At 48.4% G+C, this 21,189-nt stretch overlaps 1 protein-coding gene across 8 annotated transcripts in view; it reads left to right on the forward strand.

Moving 5' to 3' along the window:
- The first annotated feature begins 1,121 nt into the window (after positions 1 to 1,121).
- Positions 1,122 to 21,189, forward strand: part of POU6F1 (POU class 6 homeobox 1) — a 29,573-nt gene continuing 9,505 nt past the window's right edge. For 2 of the 8 annotated variants that reach the window (XM_047742133.1, XM_047742140.1), the window contains exons 1-4: positions 1,122 to 1,596; positions 13,951 to 14,044; positions 15,836 to 16,100; positions 20,377 to 20,498. In XM_047742133.1, the coding sequence (XP_047598089.1) occupies positions 13,997 to 14,044; positions 15,836 to 16,100; positions 20,377 to 20,498 (435 nt within the window). In that variant the 5' untranslated portion in view covers positions 1,122 to 1,596; positions 13,951 to 13,996. The other 6 variants (XM_047742136.1, XM_047742134.1, XM_047742141.1 and 3 more) reach the window with 6 other exon arrangements.

Raw genomic sequence — 21,189 nt, forward strand, 5'->3', positions numbered from 1 at the left:
AGGCCACTTGGCGCCCACTTCTCCTCTTCTCCCCAGCAGTGTATTCCACCAGGGGGCTTACAGTACAGTCCTGGGAGGGCTGGGGCTCCACTTCCATTCCCCTCAAACTATACTAAACTATACTAAACAGCTCTCTCCCCGCTCTCCATTAACCAGAAAATTGGCGGGGGTGGGGGCATGGGGGACGGGAAAGGCGGACAGAGGAGGTGCAGTCCAGACCCACAGCTGGAGGCTGCAATCATTGAATTTCCAGTCTCCCTCCTCAACTCTCCCCTCATTCCTTCTCTTCCACTTTGGTCTTCCAACTCCTTCCTCTTCCACTTGTCCACTACTTCTCCAAACGGCTTTACTCTCGGCCCCAAATTCTACGTCTTCGAATCCCTTCCCCTTCCCCTACCCTCAAGAGCCTCCAGGTAAACCAAAGCCTCCGCGCCATCACCACCACCAAAGCAGAATCTCCATTCTACTGAACTGTCATTCTCATTCTCTTTTTCTTTTCTTTCTTTCTTTCTTTTTTTTTTTTTTTTTAACATTTTCTTGTCTACTTGGGCAAGAAGGCAAGGAAGTTGTCTTTAGACAAGACAGCCCACAACCAACCGCCACTGGAGTGAGGGCGGAGGGAGCATTCAGGACCTGGGTCCCCTCCTTGAAATGGACCCAGGGGACAACCAATTGGAGGTTCCACGCTGGCTGAACGCTGGTTAAGTCCCCCCACCTCCACTCCCGTCTCGCACTGGGGTTCTGGCCTGGGGCTCGGGAATGGACCTTAACTTGACTTTCCACGATGAGGAGTACAGTTGACTAACTAGGGAGGAAAGACGGCGGTGGCTGGGGGTCACCGCCCCAACCCTTGGCTGCAGGGAATGTGGCACAGGGTCCCCACTTCGGACTCCGGTGCTCCTGCTCCCCCTCTCGCACCTTCCAAAATGAAACCACCTTCAGCAGCCCCTCCGAGGGGGTGCTGCGTGACCCGCCTCACGGACCCTCCACTCCAGTCCGGGAAGAGAGCCCCTGGGGCCTCCCGTCGTGACCAACTGCGGAGGGTGCCCACCCCACCCCCACCCCTCCTCGTTCCCGGCTCCCCAGATCCCCTCCCTTCCTCCACCGCCCGCCCAGCCCGCCGCCCCCGGCGGCTGGCGCGCGCGGTGCAGCATGCGGCAAAGCTCTTTGCATAAATTATGCTCATGACGCAGCAGCTAAAAAAATCCAAGTAGCAGAAGGAGGGAAAAAAGGCGGGGGGAGGAAGAAGGGGGGGTTGTTGAAGGGGGGAAAGAAGAAAAATATATATACCTGCCGGGCCCCCCCCAGCTCCCCCTTCCCGCTTCCCGCCCCCCCACCTCCGCCCAGCGCAGCCCGCGGAGTCCCCTTCGGCTCTGCCCAGCCCGGCCTGGGGGCCCGGGGGTGGCGGTGGGTCCCGACCGGCTCCCGGGCCGAGCCGAGCCCAGCCAAGCCGCACTGGCTTCTTTGTCTGCGGGCGGCGGCCGCCCGGCCCCGGCCCCGGCCCCGGCCCCCTGGCCTGAGCTGTGAGATGAATCTCTAATCGGTGGCCGCCGGGCACCCGGGGCGAAGGCGGCTCGGGCTCGGGCTCGGGCTCCGGTAAGTAGCGGGGTCCGGGGCGGGGAGGGGTTTGCACGGAGGGGGAGGGGGCCGGGCAGGGGAGGTTTCGGGTTTGGTTAATATGCAATGCCCGTAATTAGCATAATTTATATATTTATGATAAAGAGAAAAAATGCCGCGGGGCCGGGGTGCCGGGATGCCGGGCCGGGGCGGCGGGGAGCTCTGGGAATGAGACTGCGCGCGGCCGCCCGCTTGGGGCCGGAGACCCCTGGGGCCGCGCCCTCGCCAGCCAGCGGGCCGGAGTGGACCGGAGGAGGGGAGGGGGCTGCCGCCAGGTGGACCCCCTGGGGAGCTTGGACCGGGCCCCTCCCCTGGAGCCCAGGTGGGATACGGACGGGAGCGGACGTTACAGACACTGACCCGGTGGCGACCGGGGGCGGATTCCCGCCCTAGGGGAGAACCCGGACGCCTGGGTTCCCGGCGGCGAAGGTCAACTGAGTCGGCCTGGGCGACCTGTCACCATTCTCCCCAGCGACAGTACACAGGGAGCACTGGTGGGACTCGGGGTTAGGAACCCAGCGGTCGCTGGAAGCGTGGAGGAATGGTGGGAGGGTAACCAACGATCAGAGCATGAGCACTTCATAAATATTTAATAACAATATTATTATTAATAAATATCATAATAATGGGCCAGATTTGTGCTTCCCGGCCATTCTCACCTGGCAAGGCCAAGGGAGCGTCAGAGTGCCTTGTGAGCCCCACTTTAGCGTTGGGATCCCCCATTCCGCGGTGACTGGAAGCCTGAAACCCCAGAAGAGCCTCGGCTGCAGGGCAGAGGGAAATAAAACAGGGTCAGGAAGTCTTTCCGGGCAAATGGAAAGAAGTTCTTTGCAGAGACTGTAGCCTCATCTGCTTTTCCAGATTTCTTGCTCCAAAAGTAGAGGCTGGTCTTGAATTGTTTATGGACATATATCCCTCCTCCCCTTATCTTGGTATTCTGAGGCAGCCAACAGGGACAAGCAGAGCTTTCTGAGGAAGAATCCCATAATTCCATTTGGATAGAAGCCCTGGTGCAGGGTGATATTTCTGTGACCTGTTTTCAAGTTTGTTCGTTTTGGTTTTGAGTATGTGCCGGAGAACTCCATTGTGTTCCTTGGTCAAACAAAAGTACCTAGTATGTGCCATGCTCTGAGCAATACAGATAGAACTTACCCTGTCATGGAGTTTTCAGTTTAGGTGGTGGTGGTGGCTAATCAGGGAAGGCCAATCATAACCGTGAAAGCTACAAAGTCGTACCATAGAGTGATAATGTGTGGGTGTGAGAGAGAGAGAGAGAGAGCGAGAGAGAGATGAGCTATTTCTTCTCTTTTGAAGGTATATCTAGCAACTAAGAAAAAGTGAATCAGAAGAAATTTACTTCTCTAAGGGTTCTCTGCATAATGAAGGAACATGGGATAAGATCATATCCCTCTCCCCAAGATTTACTGCCTATAAAATCATAATAGTAATCTTTTCTATTTTTAACACTTTTACAATTGAAAACATTTTTATATGCATTCTTTACTTCAATTAAAAATAATAACATTATTTTTATATGCCATGGGTGGTTCTGTCGGTTAAGCATCCTGCTCTCAATCTCAGCTCAGGTCTTGATCTTAGGGTTGTGAGTTCAAGCCTTGCACTGGGCTTTTTCCTGGGCGTGGAGCCTACTTTAAAAATAGTAATAACAATAGTAGTAACTGTTACATAGTGTTTGCTGTGTGCCAGGCCTAGTTTTAAGTGCCTTACATAAATGTTACCAATTTAATCCTTAGTAACCCATGAAGCGGGTACTATCGTTTAGCTCCATTTTACAAATAAGAAAATTGAGGTTTAAGGAGATTACTTGAGGGGAAGCAGTGCTCAATCTGGGTCTTCTGCCTTTAAACCCCAAGCTCTTTCTGTGTCAGAATGAGGGTCAGTGAGGCCACAGAGGGAATAGGAGGGAAGCTGGATTGCCCCATTAGGAAGGGGTAAGTGTGGTTAGGGTTCTCCAGAACTTATTGCTACTTCTTTGAAACAATTTTTTTAATTGATTCCTTAATGTATCTTTTTTTTAAAGATTTTATTTATTTATTTGACAGAGATCACAAGTAGGCAGAGAGCCAGGCAGAGAGAGGAGGAAGCAGGCTTCCTGCTAAGCAGAGAGCCGGATGCGGATGCAGGGGATGCGGGACTGGATCCCAGGACCCTGGGATCATGACCTGAGCTGAAGGCAGAGGCTTTAACCCAGTGAGCCACCCAGGCACCCCTCTTTGAAACAATTTTTAAGTAGTCCTAGAACTGTGAATGGGAACAAAAAAAATTGAAATATGGTCTGTGTTTCAAGGGAAAAGGTAGGAAATATGAGGAGGGCAAGTGATATGACCTGATTTCTTAGTTTATATTTTTGGCTCATAGTCGCTCACACACACACACACACACACACACACACACACACACACACCTGTTATGTACCAGGTATTATACTAGGCACTGGGGCATGTTAATAAGTGGGTGGATCTTCTTAGAGTTTACAGTCTAGTGGGGAAATATACCTACTCTTTATTTTTCACATTTCATTTGCCTCCTCCCTTCACCCTGCCTGGGACGAATCATGTTTGGGCACAAGGGAATGGGAACAGGAGGAGAAACTAAATCTAAATGTGTCTTTATTAAACTAGTGTTTACTGTTAGCCTATATATGTCTACGATTATACATGAGAGTTTGGAAAGGGGAATTAAAGTTGTTCACTGCTTTCCTATCTTTTTCTCCTTCCCTTTTTTCTGGCCCATGTGAATGCCTAGCTGGTCTGTCAACAGTTTACCAAGCTATTAATCTCTGCTTGTGGATGGAGGGCGGGGTGGGGAGGTGGAGAGGGTTGTCTGCAGGAGAACTGAGAGTTTTCATTTTCAATGTGTCCTGATCCTTGGGGCCCCAAATTGGCCTCTTACCATTACGGAGAGAAAGTTTGTTATTGTTATTGTTATTGTTATTTGTTATTGTTAGGAGGATACGGGTCTGGGACAGGTAGACACTGTGTTGAATTTTGAGTCTGCCGTTGACTTTTCTGTGCCCTTGGGCAAGTCACCTGAGCTTTCTCTCCTTCCATTTCCCTGTTAATAAAACTGGGGATCATAATAAGAGCACCATGCTACGCATTTCACTTACATGATCTCATATCACCGTTGTAACAACCACATATTTTCCCATTTAATCACTGTTTTAAAGATGAGGAAATTAGGGGTACCTGGGTGGCTCAGTTGTTTAAGCATCCACCTTGGGCTTGGGTTATGATCTCAGGGCCCCAGGTCAGGCTCCCTGCTACATGGAGAGTCTGCTTCTCCCCCTCCTTCTGCCCTCCATCCTGCTCCCACTAATGTGTGCACGCTCTCTGTTTTGTTCTCTCCCAAATTAATAAGTAAAATTTAAAAAAGAAAAAAAGATGAGGAAGTTAAGCTTCGTAGAGACTAAGATCACACCGAGATCACACAGCTATTTCATGGCCAAACTGGGATCTGAGTCTAGATTTCCCTCCAAAGCCCATACCCTTACCTCTCTTTAATCCTCAACTTTCTATCTGTAAAAATGGGAATAATAATAACCAATTGTTCTTAGTGTTTTATACAATAATTCTGAGGTAAGCTCTCTTATTATTTATCCCTGAGAAAACAGAAGTTACCCTCCCCCCATGTGGAAAATCACACAGTTGGTCCGGTTTCAGTATTGATTTGCATTATGGTGTGGGGGGCGCAGGTATCAGAATTGAATAATAATAGTTAAGATACATTGAACCCTTATGCAATTTACTGTCACACTAGCCCCGTTTCAAATATGGTAACTGAGGCATAGAGAGGTTAAGTTCTTGTCCAAGGTCTCACACCTAAGATATCTTAAAACTGAGAGATGAATCTAGCTTCTTAATTGCTGCACTAAACTCACATGAGATAATGTATGTAAATTAGGATAATAGCTCCCATTTTCTGAGCCCTTACTGTGTGCCAGGCATCGATCTAAACTTTTACAGGCATTAATTTATGCATTAATTTATTCAGTCCTCACTATAACCCTATGAAGTCGGTGCTATTTCTCTCATTTTTTCAGATGAAGAAACCGAGGCACCAAAGTTAAGGCATTTGTCCCGAGGCCCGCAGCTGGTAAATACCGAAGCTGAGATGATGAACCCGACAGTCTCTGTCTCCAGAGGGTGCTCGCTATAATACTATGTATAAAGGGCAGGGATCCCGATAAACTGTAAATGATTATTCTTCTTCAGCAGGTGTAAGCAGGGAAATCTGTGTCCTGGGACCAGAAGTAGAGAAGGATGGGAGGGCATGCAGAAAATCCATCAGGCGGTAATGACTTAGAGGTGGAAGCCTCTTTGGAGTAAGAAAAGGGCTGATAATAGTTGTATGCAGGGATGTGGTGGTGTTCCTTCACACTAGGTATGAAAGCTGTGTGGACCAGCGTGGCAGTGTTAAGTGGGGGAATTCTGGGCATCCTGGAAAGGAGAGCCTGTGGGATTTGGTGAAGGAGCAAATGTGAGCCATAAGCGAGAAGGCAAGGATGATGGCAAGGTTTTTGGCCTGAGCATCTGTGGAAAGATGAAGCTGCCCCTAGGCCAAGATGGGGAAGGTTGCATGTGGGTGGAATGGGTTTGGGGGCGCCTGGGTGGTGCGGTCAGTTAAGCGTCTGACTCTTGATCTCAACCCAGGTCTTGATCTCAAGGTTGTGAGTTCAAGCCCGGTGTTGGGCTCCACATTGCACGTGGAGCCTACTTAAAGAAAAAAGAAAGAAAGAAATCAGGAGTTTGGTTTTGAACATGTTGAGTACCAGATGATATGAACAATCAGTAGGCATTTGGATATCTGAGGCTGAACTTCCTAGATACGGTCCCAGATTTGGTCCTTGTGTGACTCAGTGAGCCCATCTAGGGAGGAGGTAAAGCCTTGACGGCACCAGTGAGCTCAGCCCTAGTTCCCCATCTCTGCCAGTCTCCTGCTGTCCTGTCATTGTGGCCTTTCTGAATGGCAGCTTTGCAAGAGGTAAGTGCAAACACGGTTTAAATACAAAAGTAGCCTAGAGCTGGAGATGCTGATGTGGACAAACAACCTAGCCTGAGAGAATTAAGTCAAATTTCTGAAAGGTGATTTCCCACAGTAAGTGTGGCTTTCTTTCAACTGAGTATAGGTAAAACTAATTTCAGCTTAATCAGTCATATTTTAGAGTCCACTGATCTCATGAAGAGGAGACGCCTGCTGCAAAATCGACTGTAGAGTGAGAAGGTATTTTACATCTTGAAAACCTCAACCACGTGAAGTGTTAAGGGAGGGATGAAAACCACAGAAAGGAGTCTGTGTTAAAAGTAGGCATCTTGGGGGTGCCTGGGTGGCTCAGTGGGTTAAGCCTCTGCCTTTGGCTCAGGTCATGATCTCAGGGTCTTGGGATCGAGCCCCACATCTGACTCTCTGCTCAGCAGAGAACCTGCTCACCATCCCCTCGCCCACCTCTCTCTGCCTGCCTCTCTGCCTGCTTGTGATCTCTGTCTGTCAAATAAATTAAAAAATCTTCAAAAAAAAAAGAAAAAGTCAGCATCCCGCACAAGAATTTCCATTTTCCTCCACATGGCGTAAGATTCTGCATACATAACATTTCATGTTGGAACCACATGCTACCCTGGAACGAGGGAGAAGGGACCACCCCAAACTGCAGCAGGTATCCCTTCTGTGGATCCTCTAGCCCTTGTTTATCCACCATGACATTGAAACATACTGTACCACAGTTCTCTCTGTTTCCTTAACTCCCATGTTAGACTGAAGGCTTCTTAACAAATCCAGGAAAGGGTTTCTCCCCCATTGTATCCCCAGTGTCCAGCACGTATAGCCACTGAAATATTTGTTGACTAGATGAAGGACAAAACATTTCAGGATTTTTCCTAATAGGATCTCAGTCTCCTCTAGGGGGTTTTGGATGTGTTTGAGATTTCTTCTTTTTTTTTTTTTTTTAAGATTTTATTTATTTGAGAGAGAGAGAGAATGAGAGAGAGAGAGAGCATGGCAGGGGAGAGGTCAGAGGGAGAAGCAGACTCCCTGTTGAGCAGGGAGCCCGATGTGGGACTTGATTCTGGAACTCTAGGATCATGACATGAGCCAAAGGCAGTTGCTTAACCAACTGAGCCACCAGGTGCCCCAAGATTTCCTTTTTTTTTTTTTAGATTTTATTTACTTATTTGACAGAGAGCACAACCAGGGGGACAGGCAGGCTCCCCGCTGAGCAGGGAGCCCAATGTGGGGCTCGATCCCAGGACGCTGGGATCAGGACCTGCGCCGAAGGCAGACGTCCAACTGACTGAGCCATCCAGGTGACCTTGTTTGAGATTTCCTAATGCTCCTCCTGGGTGCCTTGGAACTTTTCTCTAAGGTCCAAAGCAATTGCCAAAGGAGGTCCCCTGACTCCGTCCCCTCCTCTGGAACTCCTGGATGGTCCCAGACCTCTGGATTTTCGGATTGTGGGCAAATGCCTCGGCACCCACAGTTCACTCTCCCCTCAAGGTTACCTGTGTTATTAGATGTTAGCCCAGGAAAGCGAGGGATAAATGAACTCTCTGGGAACCAACTGAGCTGCTTTGCCCTGTTTGAGTCAGGTGTGTTTCACTCGTCTCACTAGAGAAAGAAGACCCAGGAGGAGGCTCCAGGTGGGCTCTGGCTCCGGTCCTGGCTTTACCAGAGCAGCTCCGCTGTGCTGTGTATGGTGTGGAGTTCTACTGCCAGAGTGATCTCAGGAGCCCCTTCTCTTCAAACAGACCAAGGATCATCGCTCCTCACTGGCCCTCAGGCTATGGACACGGCATGGCATCGTGAGCTCAAAAGAGGCCCTTCACCCCAGTCATTGGGGAACTGGTCAAAAAGCAAACTAAAGATGGCTGCTGTCTTATCAGTGAGGCCAAGCACAGACTTAGGCTTGAAAAATGTGGAAAGTTCCTGGCAGGGGCCTGGGACCTGGTGCAGGGGAAGGTCTGCACAGATACTGAGCTAGGAAGCACACAGGACAGCGCTCAGAATCAAAATGCTGAGTGTCTGCAGATTGGAGAGGTATTTCCATCACATGTATCTCTGATAGGAGCCATCTAAAGCCAAGACGAAGGGAGATGAGTAAGTTCTGGGGTCTGAGATGAGGGAGGCATTTGTCTCTGTCCTGTATGCCTTTCTGGAGGGCAGAAGCCTGGTCAGTTGGTCAGAGTGTGCCTGTGTGTGGGCAGAGGCTCTGAGCCAGGACTGCCTTTTCCCTTGACACAAAGGACTAAATATTGAGGAACCAGGACCACATAAAGTCATAGAATTTTGAGGGTGGAAGGGATGTTAGAATTACCTGAACCTCTCTACTGCTTAAATCCCCCTAATAACACAGTCACAAAGTGGACACTTGCTTAATCACTCCCTGTGAAGGGCCATGGTTGGCCCCAAGGAACCAGTGGCCACAAGACTAGAAGCATGCTTTTAGCCCCTCTTGAACAGATGGCCCTTGCTCCACAATGACTGGCTACAGATGCCTCCTGCCTGAAGGCCTTTGGAATTGGAAAATTCTTCCCCCATGAAATGTGTGTATCAAGCTATAATGGACCCAAATTTACTTTGCACACCTTTCCGCTCTGTTTTGTCTCTGCCTTTTATTTGAATTTGCAGATGACTTGCTAACTGACTTCTGTATGTTACAAATTTCTTGGCTCATCCCAGTTCCCATCCCAAAGTGGTGGTAAGTTGCCAAGTTGGCAAAACTCATAGAAGATTCCCATGTACAAAATCTGGAGGAGGACATCACCCAGGAATGAGGCCAGAGTCCCAGTGAGGGTGGAAGGTGCCTACTAGGTCTTCCAGCAAATTCCACTGCCCTTTCTGCCCCACCTTGTCCTACCTGAAGAGGGGAGCCTTATTTACTCCTTTTTCAAATTGCTAGGTGTCTTGAATTTTTTTTTAAATTTTATTTACTTATTTGACAGAGATCACAAGTAGGCAGAGAGAAAGGCGGAGAGAGAGGAAGGGAAGCAGGCTCCCAGCCAAGCGGAGAGCCCGATGCGGGGCTCGATCCCAGGACCCTGGGATCATGACCTGAGATGAAGGCAGAGGCTTTAACACACTGAGCCACCCAGGTGCCCCTCTTTTTTTTTTTTTTTTTAAGATTTTATTTATTTATTTGACAGAGAGAGATCACAAGAAGGCAGAGAGGCAGGCAGAAAGAGGGGGAAGCAGGCTCCCTGCTGAGCAGAGAGCCCGATTCGGGGCTCTATCCCAGACCCTGGGATCATTACCCAAGCCAAAAGCAGAGGCTTTAACCCACTGAGCCACCCAGGCGCCCCAGTGTCTTGAATTTCTTGCCTTTCCTTTCATCCCTAAGCTAGATGGTTAGGGAAGGAAAAGGAGAAAAGGAACCTCGTGGTCCTCCTTGCCTTCTTGGCCAAGGAACATTCTGCCATAGAGTGAGGACCCTAAAACCTCTGCCATAGAGTGAGGACTCTAAAACCTCTAAGCCAGCAATTACACTCTTAGGTACATATGCCAAAGAATTGAAAACAAACGTTCAAACAAAAACTTGTACGGAAAAATTCACTGAAGCCCTATTCACACAGCCAAAAGGTAGAAAGAACTGAAACATCCAACTGATGAACGGATAAGCAAAATGTGATATATCTATACAGTGGATTTTTTTTCAAGACATGAGTTTAATTGCCTATTAGACCATCCAGATGGAAATATGTGGTAAATGAATGGAAATCAGGGTCACAAATTAGGAGAGAGGCAGGCATTTTTAGGCCAGTTTAGGTTTATTTTTTTTTTTAAGATTTTTTATTTATTTATTTGACAGAGAGAGATCACAAGCAGGCAGAGAGGCAGGCAGAGAGAGAGGAGGAAGCAGGCTCCCTGCAGAGCAGAGAGCCCGATGCGGGGCTTGATCCCAGGACCCTGAGATCATGACCTGAGCCGAAGGCAGCGGCTTAACCCACTGAGCCACCCAGGCGCCCCCAGTTTAGGTTTAGACATTCACCAGGTTGGACTTTTTTTAAAATTAATTAATTAATTAATTAATTTTTTAAAGATTTTATTTATTTATTTGACAGAGATCACAAGTAGATGGAGAGGCAGGCAGAGAGAGAGAGAGAGAGAGAGAGAGAGAGAGAGAGAGGAAGCAGGCTCCTTGCTGAGCAGAGAGTCCGATGCGGGACTCAATCCCAGGACCCTGAGATCATGACCTGAGCCTAAGGCAGCAGCTTAACCCACTGAGCCACGCAGGCGCCCTTTTTTTTTTTAATTTAAAATAAAACTTTTTACCATAATAAACAGAACAGTGTATTAAAACTGACTTCCACAATTGTCTAAATTATTTAATCACGATTAAACTTTTTTTTCACATTTCTTTAAATGTCACGCTTTCTTTGGCAAGTTTATTCAAAATACTAAATTTTCATTTTATGATTTAGTTTCTCTAAGAGTGCCCTACACTGCTGGTCATCAGGATAACTTTCTCTAAGCCCTAATGGTTTATATCTTCCCTTTAAAATGCGTAAGGATCTACAAGGGTGGTTCAGTGGGTTAAGCCTCTGCCTTCTGCTCAGGAATGGATGGGATCAAGTCCCGCATAGGGCTCTCTGCTCCTCAGGGAGCCTGCTTCCCGCTTTCTCTGCCTGCCTGCTTATGATCTCTCTCTCTCTGTGTGTCAAATGAATAAATAAAATCTTTAAAAAAAATAAAATGTATAAGTATCTTCAAAAAGTGTATAAATATCTTTTAATTATTATCATTTTCAAAAAAATCCTAGGGGAAAATTATGAATTAAACACCCGTTTTTTCTTCATTTCTGCTGGAGTATAGCAATTGGTCATCTAACCCATAGTGGGCTAGCAGCTTAGCAAGGCTGAGTCTTGCTGCCATTTTCAGCCGGCTGACCATCATAAATCAACAGCTGGTTACAGCTTCTACACTCCTTTTCGAGCAACCCCGTAACTGACACAAGTCCTTCTTCGATCCGTACATTATGCTAGTTTCCGTCCCGGAAAAAGGTCTTCCTTTCCCTGAACCTGCTTCATCCAATTTTTTTTTTTTTAAGATTTTATTTATTTATTTGTCATAGAGAGAGAAGCGAGAGTGAGCACAGGCAGACAGAGTGGCAGGCAGAGGCAGAGGGAGAAGCAGGCTCCCTGCCAAGCAAGGAGCCCGATGTGGGACTCGATCCCAGGACGCTGGGATCATGACCTGAGCCTAAGGCAGCTGCTTAACCAACTGAGCCACCCAGGCGTCCCTGCTTCATCCAATTTTGCTTGTTCTTCATTTAATCCGTGTTTGGGACAGCCTCACTCACAAAACTGTTTTGGAGATCACCGTATGACCCAGGATCGAGTGCATAGATCCACGTGCATCCATATCCTGAAAGGTGTTTTACAGAATACGTCCTTACTTCACCTTTGCGATCTATGTGTTTTATTTTTTATTTTTATTTTTATTTTTTTTTTTTGAGAGAGAGCGAGCATGAGAGGGGACAGGTCAGAGGGAGAAACAGACTCCCCGCCAAGCAGGGAGCCAGATATGGGACTCAGTCCCGGGACTCCAGGATCATGACCTGAGCCGAAGGCAGTTGCCCAACCAACTGAGCCATCCAGGCGCCCTAAAAATGTTCTTAAAATTACAAATAGTTTTCTTCTGGTGAAGATACTGGTTTCTTTGAAAAGGTCTGACAGGTTTACTTCATTCTCTACTTTAAGACATTTTACCATGCTGTAATAGGGATTAAATGAAGATCTTGTTTTCCTTACTCATGAAGTGTTGCACTTAACAGGTTTTTGTCTTGAACTGCTTGTGCGGGGAGGTGCTGGGTCAGGGCCTGGGCCAGGAGAGTACTTGGTAAAGTCACCCCTGAGCTTGATGAACGTTCCATCTTGGAAATGAAATCTCTATTTGCCTCTCCCTAAGCCGGCGCAGACAGTGCCAGGAGCACCCCCAATGTTATCGGCTATTCCATAGCTATAAAAAGGATTAAAGTCTTGGTATGTGCTACAACATGGATAAACCTTGGGAAAATTTTGCTAAGTGAAAGAAGGCAGACACAGAGGCCATTTATTGTATGATTCCATTTATATGAAGTATGAAGACTAGACAAATTCATAAAGAAAAAAGCAGACTCGTGGTTGCCAGAGGCTGGGGGTGGCAGAGAAAGGAAGTAACAGCTAATGGGGTTTCCTTTGGGGGATGATGAAAATGTCCTGGAACTAAATCGTGGTGATGGGTGCACAATATTGTAAATCTATTAAATTCTACTGAGTTTGACACTTTAAAATGGTTACCGTGGTGAATTTTACCTCAATCAATAAAATCATAAAAAAGGAGGACCAATCAACCCACCCAGGGTTGAAAGAGGAAGGAAAAGATCTAGAATCTAGAACATGTCTCTGAATTTACTTTCCTCATCTGCACCCAGGTCATAATAATGCCCCCTTCCCCCAGCTGGCATGAGTAATGAGCAGGAATAAGTGTTACATAAACACTTAGCAATAGAGGCTCTCAACGTCAGTGTTAATTGCCTACTTTTCTATGTAAGTATCTAAACCTGTTTGTCCTCTTTATACCTTTATTTCTTAATGACCCTACGGGTTTGTGGCTCCAGCCGGCCAATCTGGTCTTCACGAGGGTTCCTCCCACTCCCTCTCCCTGTCTTTGGCCACTGCTCCGAGATCTGGGAGGTTGTCCTGCCTCTGGTGTTAAAGGCCAGTAGTGTCCTTAGGCCACTGCCACAGAATCACTTGAGAGCTGATTTTGTGGGATCCACCTGCTGAATCAGACTCTCTGGAGATGCTTGCTTCAGGGGAATCTGGTGTCTGTATTTTTAGTAAGTGCTCTAGATGATGATCGTGCATATTCAAGTTGGGGACTACTGTTCTAATATATCCCTGTCTTCACCATCTCTCCCAGGAAGTCTGCTCAAACTTGCTCAAACAAAGTCTGCTCCAACTCCCCTGAGAAGCCCTCTGATTAGCCAGAGGGCTCCTTCCTTGTGTCTGATGTTCTCAGTGTCCGGGCCAAAATCAGCTTGGGTTCTGCTGGATCTGCCCTCTCCCTGCAGACTGGGGGACTCCCAGGGACAGATACCTGTCCTTCTCTTTCCTCTGGTCATCCTGGCTCCTCCTGAGTGTAGATTCTCCTGGGATGCTGTAGGAAGCGAGATGCTTTAGATTTAAAGTCCTTAGAATCCTGTTTACTTCTATGGACACTTGAGAGAATTTAGGTTCGCTCTCTTCCTACTATTCTACTCCTGACTTTTCAAGGTGATATAGAAACTGTATGACTACATCACATCAGCCTTTGCTTTTCCTGTCCCATGTCATCCCACAGATGTGCTAGCTGTGGGACGGCCCCCACCCAACCCTGACAAGTGACCATGGATCCTGGAGCCGGGCCAGAGTCATCTCTGACTGTCAATGAGCAGGTATATGCTGGGGCAGGAAGAGGCGGGGGGAGTGAGGGTCATGGACACCAGCGTGTGTCCAGGGGGAAGACTCCAGAAGACCTGTCAGTATCTGTTTCTTACCAAATTCATGGTCACTTCACCCATCCAGATGTAGTTACAGCTAGGATTTCTCAGGGACTGAGTTGGGGGGTTTAAGCTGTGACTTTATTTTTTTTTTTTTAAGATTTTACTTATTTTTTTCAGGCAGAAAGAGAAAAAGAGAGAGGGGGCATGAGCTGGGGAGTAGGGGCAGAGGGAGAAGCAGGCTCACCACTGAGGAGGGAGCCCAGGTGTGGGACTCGATCCGAGGACCTGGGATCATGACCTGAGCCAAAGACAGACGTTTGACTGACTGAGCCACCCAGGTGCCCCTAAGCTGTTTCAAAAAAGTGAAATTAAAATATACAAATATGTATGGGGCACCTGACTGGCTTGGTTGGTAGAGCATGTGACTCTTGATTTTGGGGTTGTAAGTTCACTTTACTCTTTATTATTTTTTTTTTCATTTCACTTTACTCTTTAAAGTAGAGTTTACTTTAAAAAATAAATTAAATAAAAGTTAAAAAATATATATACAAATATGTGTGTGTTTACATAAGGAAAGATTTGGGCATCATGTCATTTACTCTATTTTTTTCTTATAATTTTTTCTAGAGAACATATTTATTACATCCTTTTTTAAAAGAAACAAAAAAGACTAACATCTCTTAAAATGTAATCAGACTGAAGTCCCTCACAGGTCGAGTTTGCATCAGAGAGGGAACTGCTTTTGGAAGTGTATTTCCCTCATCCTTCCTTGATGGGTTACATTGTCACTTTTTCCAGCAGTCTGTGGCTGGATTCAGTTTTCAGGCTTCAGGACTGTGTGGTGGGAATGCCTTCGGGTATAGGCCAAGTGCAAGGCAGGCCCAACAGAACTTTTGAGTACACAGAGTGTCCCTGACTCTTGAATGGCCCAATTGAAAGCCAGTCAGTGTTGGAGGTAAAGAGCCAAGGAGTGCTGGCTGTTTGAGCAGGAGACGACCAGAGGTTCTGAGGAGGCCCTGGGTGCTGCCTGCACCCCTGGGTGTGGAAGCTCCCTTCGAGGTGGGAGCACGCCCACAGATGGCACGACTGGACCTGCGAAGCTGCCATCTCCAGGATTCCTGACCCGCATTTCAGGAAGTTAGTGCACAGGGAAATCTTGGCCTTTCCTCCCTGGGGTTTGGGAAATAAAGGAATCATGAGCTTAAAAAGTTTCTTGACAATGTGGAGCATTCATTTTCCACCCCCTATATTTTTGAGGGAACGTCTATATGGTTTCAAGAGAAGTGAAGAGGGATTTGCTTCTTGGCCCAGCTTAGCTGTGGATGCTGTGTCGGGGCCTTCCTCAGCACACTCCAATATCCTAGCAGCTGAGAGGACACCCTTGCAAGGCTGTGGGTTAGGCCACTTACCACTCCCTGAACTGAGTCCCTAAAGGGGGGCAAATAGAAATATCCCCAAGTGTTTTGATTCTGTGGGGCTTTTTCCAGCCCATGTCAAGCCCTTCCCCTGTCACCAGGCTCCCAGGTCCTTTCAGAAGCTCCTCTCCTGGAATCAGAGAGCTGCAGCCTGCTCCAGGCTGTGGAATTGGCCCAGAGCACGCAGCCCTCAGGTGGGAGGTCCGAGTCTTGGAGGGCCTGCCTTCTCCAATCTCCCCCAGCTGATCCCAGAGCTCTCCTCCCCGGGAGCTAGACCAGCCGCTCTGCCCGCTCCTCGCCAGTGAAGTCCCCTGTGCTGTGTTTGCAGGTCATCGTGATGTCAGGCCATGAGACCATCCGCGTACTGGAAGTTGGAGTGGATGCCCAGATCTCAGCCGAGGAGGAGGGCAAAGGGCTAGAGGGCGTGGCTGCTGAGGGCTCCCAGAACAGAGGCCCTGGTGAAGCCAGTGAACCTGCTGGTGAAGCCAGGCCAGACAACCCAGACTCTTCTGCAGAGGCAACGGGTACGAGGCCATCGCTCCCATCGGGCACTGCCCTACCTGAGTCCCTTCCTCTGGCTCCTTGGAGAGCCGGTACGAATCCCTGGGCCTAGTCAAGCTTTGGGTTTTGTCTTCCTGTCCGCTGGACAGCCTCTGGCCACAGCTATCCATCTGCTTAGCTGCTAGGGCTGTGGTGCCCTCCTTGTCCCTGGAGCTCTAGATCTGGTTTCAGTCACTTCCACACCTGGACCAGGGTGAGGTGGGCAGAGGCAAGGCTCAGTTGAGGGGATTGAATTCACCTCAGAGAGGGAGGGCTCTAGGTCTCAGCCAGCCCAATGCAGAAAGTACTAGACCTTCAGGATCCTGACAGCCCTTCCAGGAGGCCCTGTCAGGAGGTCCCAGCAGCTGGGGGTAGGAGGGCATGTTACTTACCCAGGACTAAGCGGGTGGGTTCTGTGGGCCGTTACAGAATCCTAGCTCCTTACTTCCTGCTGGGCTGCTGTGAGTTAAACCTGGGATCTTATTTCTTTTCTTTCTCTCTTTCTTTCTTTCTTTCTTTCTTTCTTTCCTTTTTTTTTTTTTTAAGATTTTTATTTATTCATTTGACAGAGAGAAAGCGAGAGAGGGAACACAAGCAGGGGGAGTGGGAGAGGGAGAAGCAGGCCTCCCACTGAGCAGGGAGCCCAGTGCAAAACTTGATCCCAGGACTCTGGGATCATGACCTGAGCCAAAGGCAGACAGACACTTAACCGACTGAGCCACTCAGGCGCCCCTGTGCTGTCCTCTGAAAAACAACTTTAGGGCAAGAGTGTGATTCTTCTGTACGGGGAATGGAGAGAGATGATCCCCCCTGCACAGTCTCCCCTAATACCCTGCAGGGTAGCTGTGACACGACCAGGACTGTTCTAGAGACTGGGATGGTGCCAGATGTGGCTCTCTGACCGTGGGGCATCCTTTCCTGGATTTTCCTCACTGATACCTTATGGAGGAGACATCTTTTGCTGGAAACCTGGGACCTGGGACTTCATCCTCCACCCCAGAACTCCACAATACATCTCCCTGAGCTGCTGCTTATCTCCCCTTCCCTAGATATCTGGGCTGATAGGAGTGGGCCAAGAGGAGGAGCCAAGAAGAGAACAAATGAAGACAGGCTTTAGGGATTTCGAGCAACTCCTGAATAAGAAAACTGCAAGGCCTCACATACCTTGCTCTACCCACATTCATTTGGGACCCTACTAACCTAGGATTTTTTCTCTTTTTGAATAAAGGAATGGCAAGAGACATGACCATTCTCCCCTAGCCTGGAAATGCTCTACTCCATGTTGAGGCCAGGGTGGGCATTTCCTGGTCCCATGGGGGCAGTGGCCTGGAGAGCAGGCAGCCAAGACAAGGATGTTACACCTGGCCCCCCTCTTCTGACTCCTTCCCATGGTGGGTGGAGCCCTTTTTCAGAAAATTCGGGAGGTTTATCCCAGGTTTATCCACAGTGTCCTGATTTCCCTTTTTACTCTTTTTTTTTTTTTTTTAAAGAGGGGTGTGGGGGAGGGGCAGGGGGAGAGAGAGAATCTTAAGCAGGGTTATGCTCAACCTGGAGCCTGATGTGGGGCTCAAATCAGGACCCTGAGATGGTGACCTGAGCTGAAATCAAGGGTCGGACACTTAACCGATGGTGCCACCCAGGCTCCCCATCCGTTTTTGCCCTTTAATCTGTCTTCCATATCTCCTTTCTTCCGGTGCCTTGATTCTGTTCCTTGTTCACACCTGCTCTCAGAAATGGATCCTAAATCAACGATTTACACCCTAGCATGAGTGTTTATGGTAGCGTGTGTTTTCTTCCAGAGGTTTGTATATTTAGGCCTTTCACAAAAGTCCTGTTCTTTGTAAAGGAAATTTTAGTTATCATCTAGAAGGAAAGGGAGGCATTTTGACAGTACCACCTAAGAAGCTGCCAACTTAGGCTGTGGCCTTGCTAGTCTTTCTAGATACGCAATAGTAAGAAGAGTTTCCTCTTCAAACAAAACTAAGTAATGGGAAATTTTTTCAGGATGAAAAAGATTACATGATTTATATCACTCTAAATTAATATCCTGTCCTTGTCACAGGTATATATTTATACAGTTGTGACCACCAAGGGTAGATTATAATAGGACACTTACCACCATATTATTCATAGGCCCATTTCCTTTTTTTTTAAGTAAACTTTTTTTTTTTTTAGATTTTATTTATTTATTTGAGAGAGAGAGAGTATGAGAGGGGAGAGAGTCAGAGGGAGAAGACTCCCCATTGATCAGGGAGCCCGATGCGGGACTCGATCCTGGGACTCCAGGATCATGACCTGAGCTGAAGGCAGTCGCTTAACCAACTGAGCCACCCAGGTACCCCCATTTCCTTTATTGACATAGATTCACACACCTGATTCTGGGCTTTGCTATTGCCAAACTGTTTGGGTTTTCATTGTCATAACCGGTGCTGCATTGAGTGCCTTTGTTCTGGTCCTTTGAGAATTTTTTTTTTTTAAAGATTTTATTTATTTATTTGACAGAGAGAGAGAGATCACAAGTAGGCAGAGAGGCAGGCAGAGAGAGGGGGGAAGCAGGCTCCCCGCTGAGCAGAGAGCCTGATATAGGGTTCGATCTCAGGACCCTGGGATCATGACCTCAACCGAAGGCAGAAGCTTAACCCACTGAGCCACCCAGGTGCCCTGAGGATTTTTTTTTCTTTGAGGTATAGTCCACTGGGATTCCTTTTGAAGAGAAGTCAAATGTGTATGTAGGAGGAAGTCATCCCGTGGGAAAATACAAAATCTCTCAATGAGAGTTCAAGTAATTGGCTAGAAGGTACCACATGCCTGTTAAGCCAAAAAAGTAAATAGTGATAAGACCTAAATTGGGGTCACGGAGGAGAAATGGGGACATTATTGACAGTACTGTGAATTGGTTCAGCCTTTCTGAAAAGCAGTCTCACAGGAAAGGACCTGAGCTAAAGGCAGTCAGCCCTAAATGGATGCAAACCTTTGGACCCTGGGTCCTACCTGGGAAATAAATCCTAATAAAATGAATATCTCCTTTCTTTAGATAGTAAGCTTTTCACCGTCATGTTAATCACATTCCCATTTTCCCACTTTCCTTTTTTTAATTTTATAAAATGTTGTCAAGCAAAATCCTTTTTAAATTTTCATAGATTCAGAATATCCCTGTGCTCTCTGATTTTTTTCAGTGGGTAGAACTGTATTTCCCTTCCGTGGGTGAGATAAACCTGCCATTTTGTTTTCTGTTTGAATTTTAGAAGGCTTTCGTTGTTGCCTGTTTGTCTCCTTATTTCCTTAAACAATTGGATTTTTTGTCATTGTATACTGTGGACATCACAGTCCTGAGTTATGTTGCTGCCTTTCCTGATTAACAGAAGGCCTGGGAATGCTGGGTTGGAAGTTAATCTATTTCATGCTGTGTCACAAGCGAGCTTAAAGAAAGAAGAGAGAGTGGAGAGTTTGCTGCCTTCACTCCCGGGCATTCTGATCCAAGAGGCCTTGATTAGGGCCTAGAAATCTATGCCCGTCCAGTATTAAGAAGCCACCAATCTGGTCTAACTTCCATCACCCCATCCGTAGTCTCACCACGTAATAAATAATAACCCCCCTCCTCATTGTTATGTGGCTTTGAAGAGGTTTCCTGGTGGGAGTCCCCAATACCTATGTCAAGGGAGCAGGAGGGGGCTTTAATGCGGGTGAAAAGCTCCAGTTCAAGCTCAGTGAAGCTTCTCTTCTGGACGTCAGACCTCAGACCCCGGCAGAGAAACGCTGCCCAGCCTGGAGCGCCCCTGGGTTCCGGAGTCCAGTTTTCGGGGCCTGTCACTTCAAGGACTTGCCCCTACAGGAATCCTGGTAGCCTTCCCCCGGGCCAGCAGCTGCTTCCAAACAGTAGTCCACAGGTGTTGTGAACGGTGATTCCGTTGCCGGATGAGCCAAGGAGAGTTGCTCCCATTCGTTCTAGCTCCCTCCCTCCCCGCCAGCGTTCACTGCAGGCCCTTCTACTGATTATGTGATAGGTCACCGTGTCCTAAGGAACCGGAAAATAGAGACTGAGAGCCAGCTGTGCACAGACCTGCATTTACTTCGACTAGAGGTGGGAAGAGGGTGACCTACCTTGCAGGTCGGGTATAGGGCGCGCTGGCCTCCTGTTCTCGAGACTGGCAGCACTGGGGGAAGTGGTCTCTCCCGGGCCAGGGAAGGCCAGCAATTGACCTGGGGTTATGCAAAAGTACAGTGTGAGGCTGAGTTGCCACCTCAGGGTGCAACCAGACACTCTATGCTGGTGACCCCTCTGCACGTACCAGGCTCACTCCTTGTCCTTTCTCTCCATGCCACGTGAAGTGAAGTCTCTCCCGGGGATCCCTCCGAGCCCTGCCCCTGCCGTTGCCACCTTCAGCCAAGCCCCGAGCCAGCCTCAGGCATCCCAGACGCTGGCGCCCCTCGCTGTACAAGCTGCCCCCCAGGTAAGGGCCACCCAGGGAGCTGAGCAGCGGGCCCTGGGCAGGAGCGAAGCATGGGACAGCCAATGTGGGGTGGCCGCGGGATCTGGGAATTTCACGGGCAGAACAGGGAAGGGGCTGTGGCTTAGAGGAGGGCTTCCCCTTTGAGGTACCCCTGACCTGTCCCCTACCCCAGATCAGGCCCTCTGGGAAGATCAGATGTGTGTTTGCCAAGTCATATCCCTCAGCCCAGCAGGGACTATAGGTAGGGATAACATTGACTCTTTGGTGCCCCAGGCATCTCTGTTTAATCTCATGACTAAATGAGCGGGTGCCCTTGTTAGCCCCTCCAGTGGATGCCTGGAAGAGTAAATAGGTCATTCAGAGTCCTCTTTTAGAGCCAGGGGGCAGCCCCAGCACTGTGAAAAGCTGCCTCCTGGATCCTCCAGCCGTGCTGAGCTACCTGTGGCCTTCTGCTCCAGGCACAGATCCGCTGGGCACCTGGCAGGGGTATCTTCCATCAGAGCTTCCCAGAGGCCTCAGTAGGCCCTTGACTACTTGGTTCCACCAGCCCCCACCCCGCTTCCTGGCCACAAAGCCCCGGTCCTGTGGCTAAGGGCCCAGGAAAGGCCTAGGAGGTGACAGGCCATGCCTGTGCCCCCTTGGCTGTGCTGTGAGCAGGGCCAGGCCCTGTCTCCAAGGGGGGTGGGCAGCT

This window comes from Lutra lutra, chromosome 8 (assembly GCF_902655055.1).
Source record: "Lutra lutra chromosome 8, mLutLut1.2, whole genome shotgun sequence".
Taxonomy (NCBI): domain Eukaryota; kingdom Metazoa; phylum Chordata; class Mammalia; order Carnivora; family Mustelidae; genus Lutra; species Lutra lutra.